We start from the raw sequence: 25,543 nt of genomic DNA on the forward strand, positions 1-25,543 counted from the left end.
AATAGATAAAATAAAATAAAAGACATTTAATTAAGGTAAATCAGTTGTTATAAGTCTTACGTTTTTAAGTATTATGTTTTTCTAATTGACACTTTAAAAATCGTAACCCAGAGGGTATATGTATTATTCTTTATTATTTATCTTTATATAGCCCTAATTTAATTTTCTGAACAGCTTTTTTTGTTTAGCTAATAAAGAGGTAGAAATGACTGCAGGAGCTGGTCTTTTAAAAAAAAGTTATAGCAATCAAACTTGCCTCAAAAATCTCATTTACATAGTTAGGCCACTTGCTGCTAGTCTCAAAAATTATCCTTCCTCAAAAAACTCACTTAAAGCATACTCAGAGATTAAACTAATTTCCCATGTTTTCTTGGAGAATTTTTCATATCTACTTCGTATTTCATGCATCATTCTCTTAAATGTGTTATATATCTTAGATGTCAGGTATCTGCCTATAGCTATGCTGCTCCTCTTACCACAGCTGCAGAGTCAGAAGTGAGAGGTGTGAAATTTTTACAAGTCTCCTGAGATATGGAAGGTATTACTGTGAGGTTGATAATTGTTCTCCTAGTTGAGTGCGAGAGGGAGGTTTTGAGTCTCAAAAACAATTTTTTTCTTTTTCTGAAGAGAGGTTTTCCAAGAGCATCCCAATTTTAAAAGTGCCAGCCTGCCTGTGTTAGAATCTTGTTTGTTACTTGCTAGCCACATGACCTTGAGTAAGTAATATTTAATTCTATAATAGGACTTACCTTATATGATTGCTGTGAGAATTAAGAGATAATTGTAACACAGTGCAGCCAAATAATAATTAATAAAATCAATTATTATTCTTACTTTTCTATATTTTATTTCAAGTTTTAACTTTTTTTTTTTTACTGGATGGGGGTTTGCTTTTTTATTAGGTTCAGAGCATCATTCGCTCCCAAACCAGCATGGGTATGCGTCACAGAGACCGTTCTACTACTGGTAACACCCTCAAGTCTGGCTTGTGTTCAGCCCTCACAACCTACTTTTTTGGACCTGATCTCAAGGGGAAGCTGACAATCAAAAACTTCCTTGAATTTCAGCGTAAACTTCAGCATGATGTTCTGAAGCTAGAGGTAGGTATTCCTTGGACTTAAGGGGGTGGGGCTGTATCCATCACACATGCCCATAAAGCCACTGGGTTGGGAGGGCCTGTACTATGCACATTCTTTCAATCTGCCTCCAACTCTGGGAACTGATGGATTTGAACCTTATCAGTGATCTGCAAGCTGACAGCAGGGTGGAAATAACATGTTCTGTGAAAATGTCATGCAGCAAGGTGGTTCTGGGACTGAAAGCCAAGAATCGAAATTGAAAATCTTCGTTGTCTTTGGATACCCAGCTTGATGAGAAGGAAGCTCAGAGTTCATAGCAGCTTGCAGTCTGACTCAGCAGTGTCCCCAGCTTTATGTTTATTGTGTGGAAGTCACCAGGAGGTAGAGGTGAGGGAGGTAATAGGTAGCTCTTACTGCGAAATTTTACAAAAGTAATAAACAGCTGGAAACATAAAATATCAGAATAAAAATACATGTGCTCAGAGTTGCAAAGGTATCTTACTGTATTTAGAGATTTACAAATTCCTTTTCCACTCAGTTTAGACCCTGAGTCTATTCACTTCCTAGACACAATTCTATGCGAGCAATACAATGTCCTATGTGTGTATTTATTGAATTGCATGTGTTTTGGGTTAATTGACCACTGCTTTTATTCAAAACATTTTTCAAATATCTTCTATATTCACTTTTGTCTGGAGAGAAAATATGAAGTCTCTTAATTTCTTGAGTTTTTTAAAATTCCCCTACACTGATATTTCTCAACCCCTTTTTTTTAAAACACATGCCCTATTTTAATATTATTTGAATTTTAAGACATTAACTAGTATGACTAAAAACACATGAAAATATTGGCAAAAAGAACTGCTTTGTTTTCAGACTACATATATTACTTCTCTAGCTACTCTCCCCGTCTTTCCCCAAGATTCTGATGTACTACTCCCACCTCTTCCACCCACCTAATCCAATTGAGACAGTTTGAAAAATCACAACTGAATTCCCATTATCAATAGGAGTGCTGTTTAATATTCACATTCTAGGAGAGGAACAGAAGAATGGATAATAAAAATTCAGATCAAACATTTTGAAATGTGCTTTTGTACTTGCTTTGGAGAACGATGTAATTGATAGAGAATTTACCTCAGAAAACAAAGTATGAATCTTTACAATTAAGCCAAGCTCCTTGAGGAGTCTCCTCTGTTCCTTATAGTAAGTGGCAAGTGCTTCATATATAGTAAAAGTTTGGTAAACACTTACTAAATTGAAAAGCTTTACAGCTCCCCTCTTGTACCTGCAGCAAGCACTGCTGGGTAGGTCGCTCTTTTCTGTCTAGTGCAGAGCACAAAGCTAAGCATCAGGAAAGGCGTTTACGAGACAGGGGGTTAAGTGTTTGGATTTCAAAGGTTTTTCTCTAGTAATATGAAGTAGTGATATATCTGCTTAGCAAGTAAATCACTTGGAAAGATTTTCAACAACAATAATTGATGTAAAAAAGATTATTGATCAGCTCCTGTTTAACCAGAAAATTAGCCGTAATATTTCTGTTTCTAAATATTCTAGTTTGTTGAAGTTTTGCTTTTGTCTAGTTGTCCATGAAGGGCTTTATCGTCAGAATAATGACAGTACTCTGATTCTCGTCAGTTACCTTGCCAACGTAAACCATTGTAGATAGTGGAGTTCAAAATAAAGCCGCACAAAATGGAGAAAATGATATGCCCAGTAACATTTAAGCGTTAGACTTCTAGAACTTTATTTGGAAATTTTAATGCTACTATCTTCACTCCATGGAAAATTCTCAGGCAGTGAATTTTATTTTGTTCACTGATTTATATTGAATAGGGTATTTTTATACATAAAATATACTAGAGATGGTACAACCAAAAAATGTAGAAAAACACATAGTATTTACCTTTGTGAAGTTTGCATTCTTACAGAAATATTCTAGAATACTCCAAAAAGAAGGAAATAGGCCTCATCCAACAATTTTTGTGTAAGAGTTGGTATGTAGTAGAATTCAAGACATGTGCCTTGATCCCTAGCATGCATACCTGGAATGGTCCTCTTTGAAAACATTATAACATGACCGGGGAATGTAAATGAGTTGAATTGTTTGATTATATAATTTAACACAGATCTATAAAATGTAGTTAGAGAAGAAAGCACGAAGTAGTGTAGTACTTTTAACAAACTGTGAACAATGCAGGGTCATCCAGACGGCTGAGCAGGTGCCAGCCTGACCACAGTCTAGCCTAACCCCATTCCTGGAAAACAAGAGAGAGTCTAAAGACACAGAGCTTGAGACATCTGTCTTTCATCCTAAAATGCTATCGAGCTGAAAGCCTGTTAGCATATTGAATAGATTGCCAAAGAGATAGAAAAGTATAAAGCAGATTAGGGATTTCATGCATGTGTACCTGCACATAGCTTATACCCAAATACAGAAGAAAATAGATGTAAAAGGTAGTCATACCTATGATACTTATTGTAGAAAGCACACTTCTGTTTGACATTAACTTAGAATTATCTGTAGGCCTTAGGCCAAGATGTACCAAAACTATTCCTGTGAGCCAGTCAAATAGAAATTTTTTAGAGACAGGCAATTCATCATCTGAGGGAACCAACAGCATGTAGTAAGTGTTCCTTCTTTCCATAGAATGGCACAGGACTAGTGAGTAAGTGCCTCCTTATTAATAACCCCTTATTTAAAGTTTCATCAGTCAGTATTGTGTCTTGTCAACTAGGTTTGTAATTCTTTGAGGAGGGTGAATACACCTACTCCTCACTTATCAACTGTCTTGTTATCTGACATTTCTTATTTACAATAGTAAAAAATCTGCTATCCAACTATTTTGCCCATTAACGATATACATTCGGCAGTAACAAACACTGAGGTGCAAGATGAGAGTAACCCAGGCTGTGATAGTTAAGGTTATGTGTCAGCTTGGTTGGGTCATGGTTCTCAGTGGTTTGACAGTTACATAATAATGTAATTTGGCAGTTATGTAATGATGTAATTTGGCAGTTACATAATGATGTAATTTGACATGTAATTATGTAGTCATCCTCCATTTTGTGATCTGATGTGGTCATCCTCCATTTTCACATAATGCCAGTTTTCACATAATGACCTGGTCTAACCTAACCATGTCAATAAGTAAGGAGTGGGTATAACGGAAAAACCATAGGCTTTGGTGCTAGTGAGATCTTGGTTAAAATTTTGATTCAATCACTTACACCTGTGACTTCAGATAAGTTATTTATCCTCTCAGAGCCTGGCTCCTCATTTGTAAAATAGGGCACTGGCCAAGTGAGATGATGTTATATGCCTAACACCACCTGGCCTATGCTGTGCCTTTAGCAAATGTTCCTTCACTTTCTCTTGTATGCCTCTGCCACCTAGTATGGTGGTAGGCACATAGTAGACACCTCACCAGGTCATCTCAGATGAATGAGTGAAAGGCTTTACTTCCATTTTGAAATCGTTTTCTAATAAAACATCTGGAAAGTGGCAGCAATTTTTGTTTTTATGAAACACTTTTAATTTCACTTTTCAAAGTTTGGGTAATGTCTCTCCTCACTGATTATGAAATGTAGTCTCATCATCACAGCCAAGAGGAAAATGGAAATGATTGATAGTATCTTAATAACTTTTCAATGGGTTTTATAATTCCATCATTCTTTTTCTTATTAGTTTTATTTATTTCTCTTACTAGAGAATACTTAGTTATCTACTTTGAAATTTCAGATCAAGGAGTTTCATTGTTTTATTTAGTTGTTTCTGTCTTTCTTCTCACCACAGTAGCTTTGAGAGTGAAGAGAATGCTATTTAGCTGTCAAACTTCATTTCCAGACGGGACAGGGAAGAGGGAGAAGTCCATGAATATTTACTGAGTGCCTGCTGTGAGCCAGGCACTTTACATATAATACATACCTTTTCAACTTTCTCTCCAGCCTTGTAATGTTTGATGGTATTATACCTATGTTACAGATGCAGAAATTGAAACTCAAAGACAGAAGTCACTTGCTAAAAGCCACACCGTTACTAAATGGTAGAGCCAGGATTGCAACTCAGGTCTGCTCCACACTGACTTTCAGACTGAGATAGTCTACTCCTTCTCTGATTAACTTAATAACTTTTAGTCTGAGATGAGGTTTCTGCCTGGCTTATCTGGGGCTGGGCACTAAAGAAAAATAAAATTTTCTGAATTTTAGGGCCCGAAAAGTATCAAATACTTCTTGAATATCTACAGTTTTCCTTCCCCAGGACCACCTTCTCCTAGTCCCTTTGCCACTCAAGTTGAATCTTACCACTGTGAAAAGAAATACACTGTTCTTTTGTGTTTGTACAATGCTACCTAAATTAGCAATTTAATTTCTCCTCATGTCAACCATTAGCTTATTACATTAAAAGAAAAAACACTTTAATGCTCTTAAGTTTGTACTAGTAAAAGAATTTTATTATTATAAACAAATGTAAAAGTTGTATGTTTCTATAGTGGGGTTGCAATTGTTGTTATAATTTGTTTTATTCTGCCCTTCTGTTTTCTATTTGGGAACTCAGAAAACATAGGTTTGAAGAAATGACTTTAAGAATACACAGTTGGAAAAAAAAAAGAATACACAGTTGGTTTTAAAAAATCTCTTTTGCAGTTATTAAAAATTCCATCTAAAGCTACCAAGGATTATTGAGTTAAACTCCTTGGAAACGGGTGCCAAGTCTAATTCCAGTTAATATATTCATTGATTTCCTGAAGGCTACAGCAAGTAGGATGTCATTCAAAAATGAAAGGTGATAGAGAATTCTTTGAAAAATTATGATTAATTTTAATTTGTGGGAGAAGGGAAAATGGACCTGTCGTTATGCCGAAGAAAAGTAAAAACTAGTTTATAGTCCAACTCCAGAATATACAACAAGGAAACTGAAAGAATGCCATCTAATAGAATTCCAATCTGTAGCATAATCTTTTTATAAGTTTTGGGGTTCTCATACTTATTCCATAACCAGTCAGATTATCACATTTTAAGAAGGCATGAGTATTGGTCATCTGAAGGCAAGTTAGATATGATTCAAAGAAAAACAATGACTGTCATATTCCCAATCTTTAAGAAAAAAATATTGAAGTTAGGTTTGTTCAGTCAAGAGAAAAGACAAGAGAAGACATAAAAAACCATGCTTATTATTCTCACCTGTCAACAAAAAAGTAAAAGGTTTAAGCTACTTAGCATTAATTTAAGTTAAATATTAAAAAACTTTTTTAAAAATATATAACTACAACTAGATGATTAAAATGCCTAAGGAAATTTCAGGATCATGTAACCTGTAAATAGTCAAGCTGACACCTTTGTGCCTGTCTCTTTAAAGTGCTAACCAAAACAAAAAACAAACCCACTGTCCTCCAGTCGATTCTAACTCATAGCAACCCCATAGGTTTTCCAAGGCTGTAAATCTTTTTGGAAGCAGACTGCCACATCTTTGTCCCATGGAGCCACTGGTGGTTTCGAACCGCCAGCCCTTCAGTTAGCAGTCAAGTGCATTAGCCATTGCACCACCAGGGCTCCTTAAATGAGTGCTGAAGTAGAATTAAATCTCTCTTGCCCTGATGCAGAGGACCCTATTAAGGAATAAATCTGAACTGCTTTCCAGGCCAAAAGATTATGGGAAAGGATACCGGAAGGCAATTGAGCTTTTAATCAAACACTTGATAGAACTAGACACTGTTGGCAAAGCAAATTTTTTTACACTAATAGTCTTTTTTTTTTTTTTCCTGGAAAAGGAACTGCATTTTGTAAACTCAATGATGAGAGTTGACTCTTGATTTAATTAAGACCAAGAGCTGAAATGAAATGTTCAGCAGGGTTTCCAGTTTTGCCTCCATGAAGCATCATGTGGATAGTAATAAATTTATAGTTTCTTATTCCACCCTCTGAATTTTCCATAAATCATTGAAAGCATATATGAAAGAGTACTTATCTATTTTAGGTATTTATAACTGTAACTAGCCAAGTATATGTTTAAAAGTATTTTTTTAAAAAAAACCTATTGAAATAACAATAATAATCCCCACTATAGGAAAATTGCAACTTTTATATTTGGTTACAATAATAAAATTCTTTTGCTAATACATATTTTCTAAAAAATTTTAACCATTTAGTCAACATGAACTGCCATATCATTATAAAGCTCTGATGAGGGAAGGCCATAGAAAATATCATTTTCCCAAATTAAAAAAAAAAAAGAAGCTGTTACTTTCACCTGAAACTTAGGTAGTTAAAATATTATTGCAAGTTGTGGGGAAATGTGAAAACTAGAACTCAGGTGCATCATCATACCATTCCTCTCCAACTTTTCTTGCCTTCTAAGCAATGTCAGTGTTCCAGGTATAGCAAATATTTTTATTTCCTGTTTCTTTTGAGTTATTTATTTTGGTCTCTTTACTTATATGTTAAATCCAGACATCTGTTCATCTCATAAGAATTAACAAATTGTATCAGAAACATGATCTATCCAACCTGGTCGTCCTTCTTTGCCTGGGGCACCAAGGGATGTTTAGGAAATAATCATTGCTCAAAAAAACAGAAGTGTATATAGATAATAGAATCAAAGTTTGATTGTCCTCAATAATTCCTTATAAATCAGTCACCCATGACTTGAAATCAAGACTTTTTTAAAGCTAATTGTGTTTTTTTCTGTGTATCGCATCTTGGGGTAAGTCCCATATTTTAGCCTGATGAGATCAGGTTAGCTGGCTCTCAGGGTGAGCTAGTTTGAGAAGATATAGAAACTACTTGTGAGATCCAAAACTAAAACTCTAATTTCATTTCTTGCATTTCTCTTACTTTCTCCAGCCCAAGTTTGCAATTATTTGTGGTCTGTAGGCTCTCTGCCTATAGAATCAGGCTGAAAATACTGTATATGGTGGACTGTCCATGGTGATAGTAAAGCCACTGCAGAGTCTAAATGCAACCTTGATAATTAGTGTAGAAAAAGTATACTAAAAAGTGCTTTTTTGTTTCATATCTTTTGCAGAATGTGGTTTTAAGAATGATACTTTGTTGCTTAAAATATAACTGGGCATGATTCTTAAAAAGGCTTAGTGCTTCTGAATCTGACCTTTTTAACTGATCGTTAAAGTGCAGAAAACTGTTAGAGATTGGTATTTTTCTTTGATTTTCAGATAGCTTTGCAATTCCAGAATCAACAATAATGTTAGTGATACCTTCGTAATACTTGGCAATCTCTGAGATTTTCCTGTCAGAAGATATCTGTAATGTTACATTCTAAATTCATTTTAATCTAAAAAAAAGAAGCCCAAGAAAAAATGAGTTCATAAATAAACCATGAAGTTTTTATCTTTCTCCAGTGGAAACTTTTCCTCTATCATTCAGATAGTCTTATCAACCATTTTTTGGTAGAATACAGGTGCTTCTCAAGTTATAAATGAGCTGTATATCAGTGTATTAAAAGTTCATATGTCAATTATTTATAATTCAGAATGCAGTGACAATTAAATTTTTACTCTCACACAAAACAGAATATTTAACTTACAATATAGTTGAAATGCAATACAGTAAAATGAAAAGTAGTATAAAGGAAGATGGTTGCAAATTTGTAGTTCAGTGTTTTAATCTATACATACTCTTCCAACTGGATCAGTATGTGGAAATAGACCTCTAACACTCTCTAGCATTCTAATAATATTTGTACCAACTATATAATAAAAATAGTTGACAGTATTTCTGGAGAGCTTATCATGGCCAAGCACTATTCTCAGTGCTTTATATACATTATTTCATTCAATCTTCACAACCATTGAGGTTGGTATTGTAATTATCCACATTTAACAAATGAAGAAGGTGAGGCATAAGGAAGATAAGTAACTTGCCCAAGGCCTCACACTTAGTAAATGTGGAGCTGAGATTTGATTCCAGGCAGTCTGGCTCTACAGTCTGCTCCTAACTACAAACTTTAACTAGCTTTCCAGGGTCTGTGCTAAATGCCCAAGATACAAAGATGAGCAAAACATTGTCCCTGCTCCAAAGAAGCTTCTAAAGGTGAGATGAGTGGGCCAGAAATTCTTGCACAGTGTTGTAAGTACTGTGCTAGAGATACGTATATGGTACAATGCGAGTATAAAGGAGGAATATGTACTTCAGAGTGTGAAGTAAGAGGGCAGAGGACTGCTCAAGAACGTTTTCCCAGAAGTGGTGATATTTGAGTCACTTCTAACTCTGAAATTCATTCAGCCTAAAGAATAAGGCGGTTAATGTTTATTCGATCTTTGTTACGGTTGTAGAATAGATGAGAAGAGGCAGGGGAGCACTGACTGACACTGGGACTGGAGCCAGGAGAGGGGACAGAAACATGACCGACCTTTCTTACCAGGTTTATCCCAAACCAGGCTGAAATTGATGTATCTCCTAGGTGTTTTCTTGTTGGTAACAGGACCCTGTGCCCTCAAGGTCAGGTCTTACAGATCATTAGAAAGCAGGTGAAAAGTGAAAGTAGGTTGGGGCGTGGGGGTTGTTAATAAGAAAAGAGAAACTTTGTCTAGGTTTCTCCAAGACCTAGATGAGTCTGTGGGCAGATCATCTTTGGCCTCTAGATTGGACTTAGAACGAAGAATGTTGGGCTAAATGATGTCTAAGGTATCTGAACTTCAATGCAAATAGGTCTTTTCATTTTTATACCTCTTATAGCCATCTTTAGCCACAGATGTCTTTCAGAATTAGCCTGTAAAATATATGGAAGTGTTTATACAAACAATTAGGGCTAATGACAGCTGTGCTAATGGGTAGAAAGAAGCTAGTTTTTCTTGTTTTCTTTTTTCCCTTCTTTTAACTAATGTAGCCTCAGTTAGCTCTATTAGATTTATTTTTCCTTCTTTCTTAAAGGAAAAGGAAATTTACAAAAAAAAAACAAAACATAGCTTTAGCCTCTAGCCTGCTGTACAGCCTTAGAAGCGTCTAGACAGTGTCGTAGGAACCAAAGCCAGCTTTGCAGTAATTTGTTAGTAAATAATGCATGGTAGCCTGTTGAATCAGACTCTGAGCAGATGCCACTTTAGAGGGTCATATGTTACACCAGGTTATTGTCTTCAGAATTCAGTTAACAGTACACAAATGATTATTTGTCAAGCCTCTTTCATTTCTCATGATTCTTCTTGTTATTGAATGCCTTTCTCCCTTCCCACTCAACCTCTCGTTATTTGTTTTGCATCAATGTATCACATTTGCGTGAATGATTTTTTTGTATTAAAGCTACTTGGACTAATGAAATACAAAGTACTTCCATCATTTCTTAGCATTAAAAAAAAAAAGCTTCTTCAAATAAGTAATGTCAAAAAATCTTTTGGGGGATTCCCCATTTCTTTACCAGTCTTTCTCTGAGATCTGATAGCCAATCTGCTTAACAGAAAAATAAACAAAAGCCAAAATGTACAATGTTAGTCATTTATCCAATAAAAATTATTGAGTGTCTGGGTATGCACCACACATTGTGTTAGATGATGGGTATACAAAAGCAAGTAAACCTGGCTCCTGAATTTGAGGAGTTATAACCCTATGGGGCAGTTCTACTCTGTCCTGTAGGGTCACTGTGAGTCAGAATTGACTCAATGGCAACGGGTTTTTTGGTTTAATCAGCTGGGAGAATTAGGCAACTATTACAGTACAGGAAGAAAATCACCATGATGGAGGTATGCACAGATTGCTATGGGAATAACAAAACGCCTGGGAGGGGCAATCAGACCTGGAATGGGAGAGGGCTTCAGAGGGAGATAGGAGGGGAAGGTCAAGGAAGCATTTCCAAAGGAGTTGAGATGTTACCAGAAGCTAGAATCTTGATCAGACTCACAAAAAAAGACTTGACTTACTGGCCTGACAGAGACTGGAGAAACCCCAAAAGTATGGCCCCCGGACACCCTTTTAACTCAGCACTGAAGTTACTCCTGAGTTTCACCTTTCAACCAAAGATCAGACAGGCCCATAAAACAAACAGTAGTACACGTAACTGAACCATGTATACGAGACTAAGTGGGCACGCCAGCCCAGGGGCGAGGATGAGAAGGCAGGAGGGGACAGAAAAGCTGGACGAGTGGAAATGAGGAACCCAGTGTCAAGAAGGAGAAAGTATTGACATGTCACGGGGTTGGCAACCAATGTCACAAAACAATATGCGTATTAATTGTTTAATGAGAAACTAATTTGCTCTGTAAATGTTCACTTAAAGCACAATAAAAAAAAGGAGAAGAAGAAGAACTAGAGTTTTAAAAGGTAAGGAGATACTCAGACAAATTGGAAACAAAAATGAATTCTAGGAAAATAGAGTAGCAAGTACAAAGAGAGGAAGAAAAAAGAAAAGATAGTACTTCCTAGGAAACAAAACCCGTTTGGAAAGACTAAAGCATATGGTTCCCAGCAGAAGGCATGGGCCAGGTCATGAAGTGCTTTCATACTGGAGAGTTTGAACACTTTATCCTAAAAGCTAGAGGGAGCCATTGAAAGACTTAAAGAAGGAAGTGGTATGTTAGAATTGGATTTTTAGAAAGATCACTCTAGCAGCATTGTAGATATATATTAGCAAAGAGTTAAAACCTTTTATATAATTATTGTAGTTGTCCAAGTAGAAAATAATAAGGAAGTCTTAGGAAAATAGAGAGAGAAAGTGGTAGATTTGAGAGAGCTTGAAGAAAACATTCTTTCAGATTTAGCGATCAGTGCAAGAGAAAAGAGTTCCAGGTCATGCCGTTCACTGAGATAGAGAACATAGGAAGAGAAGTAGATTTGTGGAATGTTGAGTTCAGTTTTGGACATTTTGAGTTGGAGGTATTTGTGAGAAACATCTCAGTAGCTTTGCCTGGAAGCAATTGAATGTATGGACTTGGAGTTCAGAGGGGTAATACTATTGGAGATACAGATAAGGGATTATCAGCATATAGAGGTCTTTTGATGCAGTAGGAATTGATGAGCTCACTTAAGGAGAGTGTGTATTTACAGGAAGAAGAAAAGAAAGCCAGGGACAGACAGAATGTTGTCCTTATATTTAACTTGCACATAATGGGGTAAGAGGAACCCATTAACGACCTAAGAAGAATGTGCCAGAGAGGTCTCAGCCAGATCGCCTCTTACACAGCTACAAAAGAAGCAGTGATGGTGGGATAAAGCTTTGAAGAGGCAATTATGGGAAGTGTTTTCAGCTTCAATATCACATTCTCAGAGATGCTTTCCTTGGCCATCCTATTTAAAATAGATCCTTTCCCCTATACAGTTGTCCTTTGTCATCTCCAGGGGATTGGTTCCAGGACCCCCTGCGGATACCAAACTCTGAGGATGCTCAAGCCCCTTATATAAAATGGCATAGTATTTACATATAACCTACGCATGTCCTCTTGTATACTTTAAATCATCTCTAGATTACTTATAATACCAAATACAATGTAAATAGTTGTTTCATCACAATTGAAGACTTGCTCTGGAAGGTAACCTTTCTCCTATGAGTTTCTGGAGTTTTTCTGGGAACGCTGATGCTGCCTAGGCATCAGCCGATGCTGATTCTCCCGTGACCTTGAAGTTCTGGAGGCTGTGGTAGCGCTTTACAGAGCTAGCAGCCATCCCTTACTAGCCTGAAACTCCTTCCTCTTGCTCTCCTCAACCCCCTCACACTTAGCCTTTGAGGGATTGCTTTGACCACTTCATTGCTTTTTAGGAGCCATTTTTTTCACAGAAACAAAGGGTGCAGACAACACAAGTAGCGAACTAACGAGTCGAGAGGCAAAGAGTGCTCAAACAACCACTGCCGGAGAGAGACTGAGGATCTGTAAAATGGCGGGAGGCTACAGCAGGGGATGCCTACACAGCACTTGATTCACGTGGATTCAGTGTCGTGCTCAGCACATGGCAAATTCAAGTATTGCTTTTTGGAACTTTTTTTTTTTTTCTGACTATTTTTAGTCTGTGGTTGGTTGAATCTGCAGATATGGAAGGCCAACTGTATAAAGGATCGTGAGACTATGAACTGTCTTGTTCACCATTTTATCACCTGCACCATGTTTTGCACAGAGTAGGTGTATAATCAATATTTGTCCAAAAAATAATATTATTTGGGCAGAGAGCCTTAATTTCTTAGTGCGTATAATTGAAATAATACCTACCTCACAGAGTTATAAGAAGGACTTTGTGAGATAAGAAAGCACACAGCTCAGTACCCAGCACACATTATGCATTCTAGGAGTGTTTGTTCATTCATTCGTGGCCGTCCAGTTGTTGTCTTGATGCTTAGTGTTGTACTGCTTCAGAGGGCACCTCCCCAGACGCTAACAGTGTCTCCTGTACTTCTTTCCTTATTAGAAGAGAATGTAAAGAAAGAATCAGTGACCTGTATTCCTTGGCATCTCTGTCCAATGGCCCATCTTGATGGTCTTTGCAGATTGGTAGCCTTTAAAGATTGAAAGGGCTCCAGAAATTTGCCCCCTTCACAGTCATTATGTTGATTAGAGTTTTAATCCCAATCAAGGATTTCCAGCATATTCAACTGGAAAAATAAATGACATATATTGAATTCATTGTGTTGGAAGATATTAATCAATGAGATGTTTTGATAATATTTTTCAAATTTTCATATAGATGTTGTCTTAGTTATCTAGTGCTGTTATAACAAAAATACCCCAAGTGGATGGCTTTAACAAACAGAAATTTATTCTCTCACAGTTTAGGAGGCTAAAGTCCAAATTCAGGGCACCAGCTCCAGGGGAAGGCTTTCTCTCTCTGCTGGCTCTAGGGGAAGGTCCTTATCATCAATCTTACCCTGGGTCTGGGAGTTCCTCAGTGCAGGACCCTGGGTCCAAAGTATGTGCTCCAGTCCTGGCTCTTAGTGATAATGAGGTCCCTCTCCTCTCTGCTCCCTTCTCCCTTTTATATCTCAAAAGAGATTGACTCAAGATACAACCTAATCCTGTAGATTGTGTCTTGCCTCATCAACATGGGTGCTTCTAATCCTGACTCATTAACATCATAGGATTTACAACACGTGATAAATACATCACCTCACCCAGTGGTGGACAACCACACAATACCGGGAATCATTGCCTAGCCAAGTTGACATACATTTCTGGGAGACACAATTCAATCCATACATTTTTGGGAGACACAATTCAATCCATAACAGATGTATCCTGTAGAATATGGTGTCAGAAATTAAGGAAGAAACTGAAGTCATTTCCTTGAATACAGAACTTGTCACTTTCTGTTTATTGGACATCATATGCAGAACCATCAATACAAAGTTATTGCTGTTATCATTGCTAAGAATACTAATATGCTATTGTTTTCCTTCCAACTTAGAAATGGTTTTCATGGATTTTCTGTGCTATTAAGCTTAGCAAAAAACACCTCATTTAATGGTGGTTTTGTTGTTGTTTTACTCTTTCTCAACCTCATTTTTACTTATTCTCTTCTCTGTCTCTGTCTGTCTCTCTCTGACTCTCTTTTTCTCTCTGTCTGTCTTCCAAAATGCTGTCTAGGGTGAATTAATGTTATATGGTTAATTTAACAGTTGATCTTGTCCAAGGCAGTATGAGCGATGCTGGGACTCCAGCTCTGGTGTTCCTTCCACCACTAGTATAAATCACTGCTCAGGCTCTACTGTTTCTTCTAGGAGGAAGACAGTTTCTAACCCTTTTCCCCCCGAACTGGAGCATTACAACTCTGTATTAGTTATCTATTATTATGTAACAATTTACCCCAAAACTTAGCAGCTTAAAAGAACAAACATTTACAGTTTTGAGGGACAGGAATTCAGGAGCAGTTTAGCTGAGTTGTTTCCCCATAAGGTTGTAGTCAAGATGTTGGCTAGGGTTGCAGTCGTCTAAAAGCTTGCCTGGGCTGAAGGATCTGCTTCCAAGCTCACTCACATGGCTGTTGGCAAGAGGCATCAGTTCCTTACCATGTGGGCCTCTCCTTAGGGCTCACGATATGGCAGCTAGCTTTTCCCAGAGCCAGTGATCCAAGAGAGAGCACAACCAACATAGAAGCTGTACTGTCTTTGTAGCCTAATCTTGGAAGTGACATACCATCACTTCTGCTGTGTTCTTTTGGTCACACAGACCTATCCATCTCTATTGTGGGAACAAACTACGCAAGAGTGTGAATATCAGGAGATGGGGAACATTGGGGCCATCTTGAAGGCAGGCTACCACAGGCCCTTTAGATGTATGTACTCACAACCTTCCTCAGTGTACAAGGCTGCCCTTAGGAGGGCTGCGTCAAGACCAGTTCCATGACACGCCATCTCCAGTACTGCTCTCCAATGGACCTAGCATCATTCCTTCCTTTCCCAGCAGTTGACTCATTGAAGAGGCCAGCCCACTGGTTTATCTTTATACTCTATGGTGATTTTTATTTCAGATGCCTCATTGCCCTTTTTTCTTTTAATGTGGTAAAAAAAATACGTAACAAACCATTTGCCAGTTCAACAATTTTTAGATGTATAATTCAGTGACGTTGATTATGTTCATCATGTTGGGCAACCATTACCATGACCCCTACATACTGATAATCCCTTATCTGCATATAGATAATTATTCCACCACCATTATCAGAAACTCAGTGCCCCCTTTGTAGTCCTTGCCATTTTACACCACCTAGCACTGGTCAGGGTCATCCCAGTCCTACCCAACATCTTTCATTAACTTTGAACCTAGGTCTAGAGAGTTACAATCTCATTCCTTTCCCTTCCAGAATATCCTAGTAGCATTCAAGCATGATATGTCAGTAGTTTCTCTAACAGAAAATTTAATTTCTGTTTCAGCAGACATCTAGCTACATGTTCTTATGATCCGGGCTATCCAAATGCTTGTTATACTCCCATCCCAATCTCTGTCATCTCCAGAGAAATGTGCCCTCCTATGCAGCTTTTGAATTGATGAAGAAGGCTTCTCTAAATCTCTAGTATTCCATTTTGTTTTGTTTTTTCAAGGCATGGGAGTTCTAAGTTTTGGTCCCTTTTATGCTATATACCATGTTTTCTTGCAGCCATTAGTGGCAGAAGTATTGGGGATGTTAAACAAACATCGTTTTACAACCAAAACAATGTTGTATGTTTTATTTCCACATTTGTAAATTGTTCCCTCAATTTCAACATCTGTTGAAATCACTTTGAAATTTGATATCCATTATTAGAGTACCTTGAATTTCTTTCCTGTGAAATTTCTACTGTGACATAATGAGAGTGTGTTAAAAACCTAACAGATTGCTTTTTCTCTACCCTCATGATAAACCAAACCAAACCCATTGCTGTCAAGTCAATTCTGACTCATAGCAACCCTATAGGACAGAATAGAACTGCCCTCTAGGGTTTCCAAGGCTGTCATCTTTATGGAAGCAGGCTGCCAACATTTTTCTCCCACAGAGCAGCTGATGAGTTCGAACTGCTGACCTTGCAGTTAGCAGCCAAGTGCTCAACCACTGCGCAACCCGGGTTCGTTACTGTCATGATACATGGTATTTTATTCTCATGATACATAGAACTATATAAAAACTTTAATAATTCATCACTTAGTGAAATCACTCTGGGAGTCTGAAAAATTTTGTTTATTTGATCTAATGAATTTTGAACTTCTAAGCAGAAACTTGATATTGTTTCGTTATTATATAAAATGTCTAATTATTCACTTGGGTGTAAACTCTTATCCATCTGTGATACTAACCAAAGAAACGGGAATAAACTCTGCTGTCTCTCAGAGTTCCCAGGTCAACTTAAATTGAACCAGACTTTTCAGAGAACTCCTAGCATTGCTCATGAAGTAAATGTGTATCAGGTTGAATTTGACTGAGACAAGTTTTTAAATTTGGATCTAAAGTACTGCTGGGAATCCCCGCCACATCTTTCTAATGTTCAGGAAATTATACTGGTTAGTTTACTGATCTTGTCTAATTCTGGCTTCAGAGAGCCCATTGAGTGTTTTTTCTTTTTCTGCCAGGAAAGGTTAATGAAAACTGTCCTATTGTAATATCTCCATAGCTTGTCTTAAAAAATATTGTGGTATATTCTTGTGCTAACTGTGGAATTCAATTAAGTTTTATAATTCACTTTTAATATATATCTTTATGCTCTGACAGGATTATGATAGCTGGGGCAACAGTCTCTTTGATTTTCCTTACTTGTGAGTATGTATAACCGCAAATGTGATATTAGTGTGGTTTTGCGTTCAGTTTCTGCCAAAGAAAAATAATAAATTATGGCATTGGTTGGTCCGATGAGTGTACTAAGTCCATTTATTTGAACATGTAATCATTAACTTACCAAAGGTAATCACATTTTACACACACTTTGTCAGCTTTGCCCAGGAGCCTACTCTGCTTAGTAAAACATAATTAATTTCAAACTGGCATAATGGGACATACCGTTCTAGCCCCTTTAAACCTGCTTTGGAGAGATCATCCAAAAAGGCTCACCTTCCTACTCAGCTTTTTCAATAGTTATGAGGACCATCTGTCAGAGGGCTACAGGGCACATCCTCAGAGCAGAATAAAAATTATATGATTTTAGTAAATGAATACTGGGAAGCTATAATTTGTACAAGCATATCTCGTTTTATTGCACTTCACTTTATTCTGCTTCACAGATACTGCATTTTTTACAAATTGAAGGTTTGTGGCAACCCTGCGTCGAACAAATCTATTGAAGCCATTTTTCCAACAGCATGTGCTCACTTCATGTCTGTGTGTCACATTTTGGTAATTCTCACAATATTTTAGACTTTTTAATTATTATTATATCTGTTATGGTGATCTGTGATCAGTGACCTTCGATGTTACTGTTGTAATTGTTTTGGGGTGCCACAAACCACAGCAATATAAGACAGTGAACTTAATCGATAAATGTATGTGTTCTAACTGCTCCACCAACCAGCCGTTTCCCCTGTCTCTCTCCCTCTCCTTGGGCCTCCCTATTCCCTGAGACACGACAATATTGAAAGTAGGCCAATTAATAACCCTACAGTGGCTCCTAAGTGCTCAAGTGAAAGGAAGAGTTGCATGTCTCTCACTTTAATCAAAAGCTAGAAATGAGCAGGCTTAGTGAGGAAGGCATGTCAAAAGCTGAGATAGGCCAAAAGGTAGGCCTCTTGCACCAAACAGTTAGCCAAGTTGTAAATGCAAAGGAAAAATTCTTAATGGAAATTAAAAATGCTACTTCAGTGAACACACAAATGATAAGAAAGTGAAATAACCTTATTGCTGATATGGAGAAAGTTTTAGTGGTCTGGATAGAAGATCAAACCAGCCACAACACTCCCTTAAGCCAAAGCCTAATCCAGAGGAAGGCCCTAACTCTCTTCAATTCTGTGAAGGCTGAGAGAGGTGAGGAAGCTGCAGAAGAAAGTTTGAAGCCAGCAGAGGTTGGTTCATGAGGTTTAAGGAAAAAAGCCATCTCCATAACATAAAAGTGCAAGGTGAAGCAGAAAGTGCTGATGTAGAAGCTGCAGTGTGTTATCCAGAAGATCTAGCTAAGATAATTGATGAAGGTGGCTGCACTAAACAACAGATTTTCAATGTAGAAGAAACAGCCTTATATTGGAAGAAGATGCCATCTAGGACTTTCATAGCCAGAGAGAAGTAAATACCTGGCTTCGAAGCTTCAAAGGACAGGCTGACTCTCTTGTTAAGGCTAATGCAGCTGGTGACTTTAAGTTGAAGCCAGTGCTCATTCACCATTCTGAAAATCCTAAGGCCCTTAAGAATTATGCTAAATCTACTCTGTCTGTGTTCTATAAATGGAACAACAAAGCCTGGATGACAGACAGTACATCTGTTTACAACATGGTTTACTGAATATTTTAGGCCCACTGTTGAGACCTGCTGCTCAGAAAAAAAGATTCCTTTCAAAATATAACTGCTCATCGACAATGTACCTGGTCACCCAAGAGCTCTGATGGAGATGTACAAGGAGATTAATGTTGTTTTCATACTGCTAACACAACATCCATTCTGGAGCCCATGGATCAAGAAGTAATTTCGACTTTCAAGTCTTATGATTTAAGAAATACATTTCATAAGGCTATAGCTGCCATAGACAGTGATTCCTCTGATGGATCTGGGCAGAGTAAATTGAAAACCTTCTGGAAAGGATTCACCATTCTAGATGCCAGTAAGAACATTCGTGATTCATGGGAGGAGGTCAAAATATCAACGTTAACAGGCGTTTGGAAGAAGTTGATTCCAGCCCTCATGGATGACTTTGAGGGGTTTAAGACTTCAGTGAAGGAAGTAATTACACATTCGATGGAAATAGGAAGAGAACTAGAAGCAGAGCCTGAGGATGTGACTGAATTGTTGCAATCTCATGATAAAACTTTAACGGATGAGTTGCTTCTTATGGATGAGCAAAGAAAGTGATTTATTGAGATGGAATCTACTTCTGGTGAAGAAGCGGTAAACATTGTTGAAATGACAACAAAGGATTAAGAATATGACCTAAACTTAGTTGATAAAACAGCAGCAGGATTTGAGAGGATTGACTCCAATTTCAAAAGAAGTTCTATTGTGGGTAAAATGCTGTCAAACAGCATTCACGCTACAGAGAAATCTTTCGTGAAAGGAAACTTTTGATATGGCAGACTTCATTGTTGGTTTATTTTAAGAAATTGCCACAGTCACCCCAAACTTCAGCAGCCACCACCCTGATCAGTCAGCAGCCATCAACATCGAGGCGAGATCCTCCAACAGTAAAAAGACTCGCTGAAGGCTCAGATAATGGTTAGCATTTTTTAGCAATAAAGTATTTTTTAATTAAGGTATGTACTTTTTTTTAGACATAATGCTATTACACACTTAATAGACTACAGTATAGTGTAAACATAACTTTTATACGCAGTGGGAAACCAAAAAATTCACGTGACTCGCTTTATTGCGGTGATCTGGAACCAAGCCTGTGGTATCTCTGAGGTACGCCTGTGTACGTCAAATCTTAGTGACTAGATAGCTTCACCTATCTGAAATTCCTGCCTCTCTTTGCCAGTACTAGCTGGTAAATACGTGACAGAAGAACATAACAGTTTCCCTCATTATGTTACCATGGCTGCATACTTTTCGTGTATTCAGTTGGTTGACTCTGATCTAAACATACTGATTAACTTCCTCCCTGCACCCAAACTGAAAACAGTGCTATCGTTTTGGCCTCCTGTTTGAGCGGCAGTCTTCTCTGGTATTGCAGTCACAGATGACATGTATCCTCCTAGATAATTCGAGGCTTGTTATTCCCTCCCAGCTGCATGAAAGCCAGAGGGGCAAAGGTGGATATTTGATTTGTAGTAAAGGGATGGAATTGAGAATGGCCAACGTTTATTAATATCTTCCTCTTCTGTGTTACAACTAGCACCTCAAATCAAATACCCTTGAATGTAGGGCATCTCTGCTGTCTTTGAAAGCTATGGGAGATTATAGGAGCAGCTTCTTCAGTAGTTGCCACTGCCCCTGTTATTTTCTATTGACTGTTCACGCTGATGTATCAGCTGTTATAAATCCCCAAGAAGGGAAGGCATAAAAGCAATTTAAGGATTCAAGAAAGTATAATTTTAAACATAACAATAGCCTGCTCCCTCACAGGAAGGGACAGGCCTGCCAGGCAGAAATGACTTTCTTTCAGTAAAGGCTTAGAAGGATAGGCAGTGAAAAAGCCTAGGCTTTGCACGCAGTTATAGTCCCATTCAGAGAAAGGTGTGTGCAGAACTAATTAGGCACTGGTATCTTCAATCATACCCATTCCCACAATCGTCATGTCTCTCCATCTCCACCACCATTCTATTCTGAGCTACAATTATCCTTTGCCTGGACGGCTTCGGTTGCTTCCTGACTGGTCTCACTCCAGCCACTCTTGCCTTTCCCATTATTATTAGAATAAAGACTTAAACCCATGCCCTCAGGCTCTGTGTAATTTAACCACTGCTTCCTTCTCCAAATTCATCTTATACCAATCACTGTTCTACCTAAGGGACTTTAGCACTGCTGTTGATTTGTCTGGAATACTCTCTTTCCTTCTATTTCACCTAGTTACCTCCTTCTTATCCCTCAGAGCCCAGTTAAACCTCACTTAATCAAGGATGTCTTCACTTGCCCCACCACCTCCCCACCTCAAATTAGATCACATTTTTATGCTACACACTTCCAAAGCACCCTGTACTTTTTCTTCAGATCACTTATATAGTCATCTGACAGAAATCCTTGTCTCCCCAGCCCCATAAAACCAAATGGGACTGATGAGGTACAGCAGTCCAGGGACAAGGGCCAGAATACAGAAGGGGACAAGGAAGCTGGTGATAGGGAACCCAAGGTTGAGTAAGGACAGAGTTGATGTGTTGTGAGGTTGTTAACCGTTGTCATAGGGCAACATGTGTACTAACTGTTAAATGAGAAACTATTTTGTTCTGTAAGCCTTCATCTAAAGTGAGAATAGCAGCACAATTGGAAGAGTATAGTCGATGTCACTGAACTGTGCATGTAGAAATTTTTGAAATGGTGTATCTTTGGCTATGTATATTTTCACCAAAAAAAAAAAAGTCAAGAAGGGAGAGTGTTGACATGTTGAGGGGTTGTTAACCAATGTCATAAAACAATATGTGTACTACTGTTTCATGAGAAACTATTTGTTCTGTAAGCTTTCACCTGAAGTACAATAAAAAAAAAAAAGAAATCCCTGTCTCCCTCCAAATACTCCATGAGAATTTTTGTGAGTGTATATGTGTGTATTTTTTTTGTGCTTTTAAGAGCTCGGCTGCTAACTACAAGGTCAGCAGTTCGAATCCACCAGCTGCTCCTTGAAAACCCTATGGGACAGTTCTACCCTGTCCTGTAGGGCTGCTACGAGTCAGAATCAACTCGAAGGCAACAGGTTTGGTTTGGTTTGAGTTTTTTAGATGAAAATTTACAGAGCAAATTAGTTTCTCATTAAAACATTAATACACCAATTGTTTTGTGACATTGGTTGCCAAACCCCCAATGTGTCAACACTTGCCCCTTCTTCACTCAGGATTCCCTGTTCCCATTTGTCCAGTTTTCCTTTCCCTTCCTACTTTCTTGTCTTTGCTTTTGGGCCGGTGTGCCCATTTATTCTTGAAGCACATCCTCACGTGTGTTATTGTTGGCCCAGTACCCAAACCCATTGCCATTGAGTTGCAACCCTATAGGACAGAGTAGAACTGCCCCATAGAGTTTCCAGGGAGTGCCTGGTGGATTCGAACTGCTGACCTTTTAGTAAGCAGCCATAGCACTTAACCACTACGCCACCAGGGTTTCCGTTGGCCCTATAGACCTGTCTGATCTTTGGCTGAAGGGTGAACCTCTGGAGTTACTTCAGTGCTGAGTTAAAAGAGTGTTGAGGGGCCATACTCTGTGGTTTCTCCAGTCTCTGTCAGACCAGCAAGCTGGTCTGTGTGTGTGTGTGAATTTGAATTTTATTCTACATTTTTCTCCCGCTCTGTCCTGGACTCTCTATTGTGATCCCTGTCAGAGAGGTTGGTGGTGGTAGCCAGGCACCATCTACTTGTTCAGGAGGCGGTTGTGCTCCATTAATCCTTTGGACTAATCTTTTCCTGTGTGTCTTTGGTTTTCTTCATTCTCCATTACTCCAGCTGGGATGGAACAAGTAGATGCATCTTAGATGGCCACTCAAAGGCTTTTAAGACCCCAGACGCTACTCACCATAGTCAGATGTAGACTATCTTCTTTATAAACTACGTTATCCCAATTGAGCTAGATGACCCCCAAGACTATGGTCCCCAGCCCTAAGCCCAGTAACTCGGTCCCTCAGGGAGTTTGGTTGTATCTGTGAATCTTCTGTGACTTTGCCTTGTTCAAGTTGTGCTGACTTCCCCAGTATTGTGTACTGTCTTATCCTTCACCAAAGTTACCACTTATCTACCATCTAGTTAATGTTTTTCCCTCCCCACCACTCCCCTCCCTCGTAACCATCAAACATTGTTTCTTTCTTGTGTGTAAACCTTTTCATGAGTTTTTATAATGTGGTCTCATAGAGTATTCAGCCTTTTGTGGTTGACTTATTTCAGTCAGTATAATGTCCTCCAGATTCATCCACATTGTGAGGTGTTTCACAGGTTAATCGTTGTTTATCTTTGTGTAGTATTGCATTGTATGTGTGTACTGTAGTTTGTTCATTCGTCTTTTGATGGGCACTTAGGCTGTTTCCATCGTTTTGCTATTGTGAATAATGCTGCAGTGAATATGGGCGTGCTTATGTCTATTTGTGTGATGGCTCTTATTTCTCTAAGATAAATATTCCTAGGAGTGGGATTGCTGGATCGTGTGATATTTCTATTTCTAGCATTTTAAGAAAGTGCCATATCATTTTCCAAAATGGTTGTACCATTTTGCATTCCCACCAGCAGTGCATAAGAGTTTCCGTCTCCCTGCAACCTCACCAACATTTGTTATTTTCTGGGTTTTTCTTTTTTTTTTTTTTTTGATTCGTGCCAGTAATGTGGAGTAGTTTCTTTTTGCATTTCTCCAATGGCTAGTAATTGCGAGCATTTCCTCATGTGTAGTGTCTGTTAGCTGCCTGAATTTCTTCTTTGGTGAAATGTCTGTTCATATCCTTTGCCCATTTTTAATTGGATTATTTGCCTTTTTGTTGTAGAGGTGTTGGATTTTCCTATAGATTTTAGATATTAGACCTTTGTCGGATATATCATAGCCAAAAATTTTTTCCCTGTATGTAGGTTCTCTTTTTACTCTTTTGATAGTCTTTTGTTGAGCATAAGTGTTTAATTTTTAGAAGATCCCAGTTATCTATTTATTTTCTGGTGTTTGTATATTGTTAGTTAAGGTTTATGTCCTATTTATGTGTATATTAGGGCTCCTAGCATTGACCTTATTTTTTCTTCCATAATTTTTATAGTTTTGGGTTTTATATTTAGGTCTTTGATCCATTTTCAATTAGTTTTTGTGTATGGTGCAAGGTGTGGGTCCTTTTTTTTTTTTGCTAGACATCCAGTTTTGCCAGCACCATTTGTTCAAAAGATTGTCTTTCCTGCAACAGTAGAATCAACAGACAATAACCTACGAATTGATAGATAGATAGACAGACAGACAGACAGACAGGTAGGTGGGTAGATAGATATGCCAAGCCGTGAGGGAGGGATAAGGGAACACACCCACCGGCAAATACAGGTTCAGAGGTGGAAATTTCTAAATACGTGACTGTAGGTGCTCCTCATAAAGACCACACAAGGGCACAGTCGGGGAAACCTCTTAGACATAACTAAACACCTCACAGGATGAAGTTCCCAGGCTCGAAGACAAAGGACCATAGACTTGGGAGACATCTATGTCAATTGGCACAACACAGTTCTTAAAGACAATGTTCTACATCCTACTTTGGTGAGTTCCATCTGAGGTCTTAAAAGCTTAAGAGTGATCATCTAAGATACATGTATTGGTCCCATCCCATCCAGAGCAAAGGAGAATGAGGAAAACTAAAGACACAAGGAAAATATTAGCCCAAAGGACTAATGGACCACATGAACCACAGCCTCCACCAGCCTGAGCCCAGAACTAGATGGTGCCTGGCTACCACCACTGACCACTCTGACAGGATCACAGTAAAGGGTCCCAGACAGAGCAGGAGATAAACGTAAAACAAAATTCAGATTTACAAAAAAAAGATCCTACTTACTGGTCTGACAGAGACTGGAGGAACCCCCAAGACTATGGCCCCTGGACCCCCTGCTAACTCAGACTTGAAGCTACTCCCAAAGTCCACCTTTCAGCCAAAGATTAGGCAGGCCTGTAAGACAAGCAGTAACACAGGTGAGAAACATGCTTCTTAGATCAGTCTACTATACAAGATCAAATGGACAACGCCTGCCCGGGAACAAGGATTAGAAGGCAGGAGGAGACAGGAAAACTGGACGAATGGACACAGTGAACCTGGGTGGAAAGGGAAAGGGGGAGAATGCTGACAGTGCAGGATTGCAGCCAATGCCATGAAACAATTTGTGTATACATTTTTGAATGAGAAACTGATTTGGTCTGTAAACTTTCACTTAAATCACTTAAATCTTTCTGCCATTTAATGGACTTTGGGCCTTTGTCGAAGATCAGGTGGCCATGTTATTGTTGTTAGCTGCCGTTGAGTCGATTCTGACTCGTAGTGACTCTGTGTACAACAGAACGAAACACTGCCCAGTCCTGCGCCGTCCTCACAGTCTTTGTTGTGTTTGAGCCCATTGTTGCAGCCACTGCATCAGTCCATCTTGTTGAGCGTCTTCCTCTTTTTCGCTGACCCTCTGTTTTACCAAGCATGATGTCGTTCTCCAGGGGCTGGTCCCTCCTGATAGATAACATGTGAGATGAAGTTTTGCCATCCTCGCTTCTAATGAGCATTCTGGCTGTACTTCTTCCAAGACAGATTTGTTCGTTCTTTTGGCAGTCCATGGTATATTCAATATTCTTCGCCAACA

At 38.4% G+C, this 25,543-nt stretch overlaps 1 protein-coding gene across 4 annotated transcripts in view; it reads left to right on the forward strand.

Annotated features, from left to right (window-relative positions):
• Nucleotides 1–25,543, forward strand: part of MICU1 (mitochondrial calcium uptake 1) — a 302,123-nt gene that overhangs the window by 194,332 nt on the left and 82,248 nt on the right. For all 4 annotated transcript variants that reach the window (XM_004383247.3, XM_023737695.1, XM_023737697.1 and 1 more), the window contains one exon: nt 903–1,100. In XM_004383247.3, coding sequence (XP_004383304.1) covers nt 903–1,100 — 198 coding nt within the window. The remainder of the gene's footprint in view (nt 1–902; nt 1,101–25,543) is intronic.

This window comes from Trichechus manatus, unplaced genomic scaffold (assembly GCF_000243295.1).
Source record: "Trichechus manatus latirostris isolate Lorelei unplaced genomic scaffold, TriManLat1.0 scaffold00106, whole genome shotgun sequence".
NCBI classification, from domain to species: domain Eukaryota; kingdom Metazoa; phylum Chordata; class Mammalia; order Sirenia; family Trichechidae; genus Trichechus; species Trichechus manatus.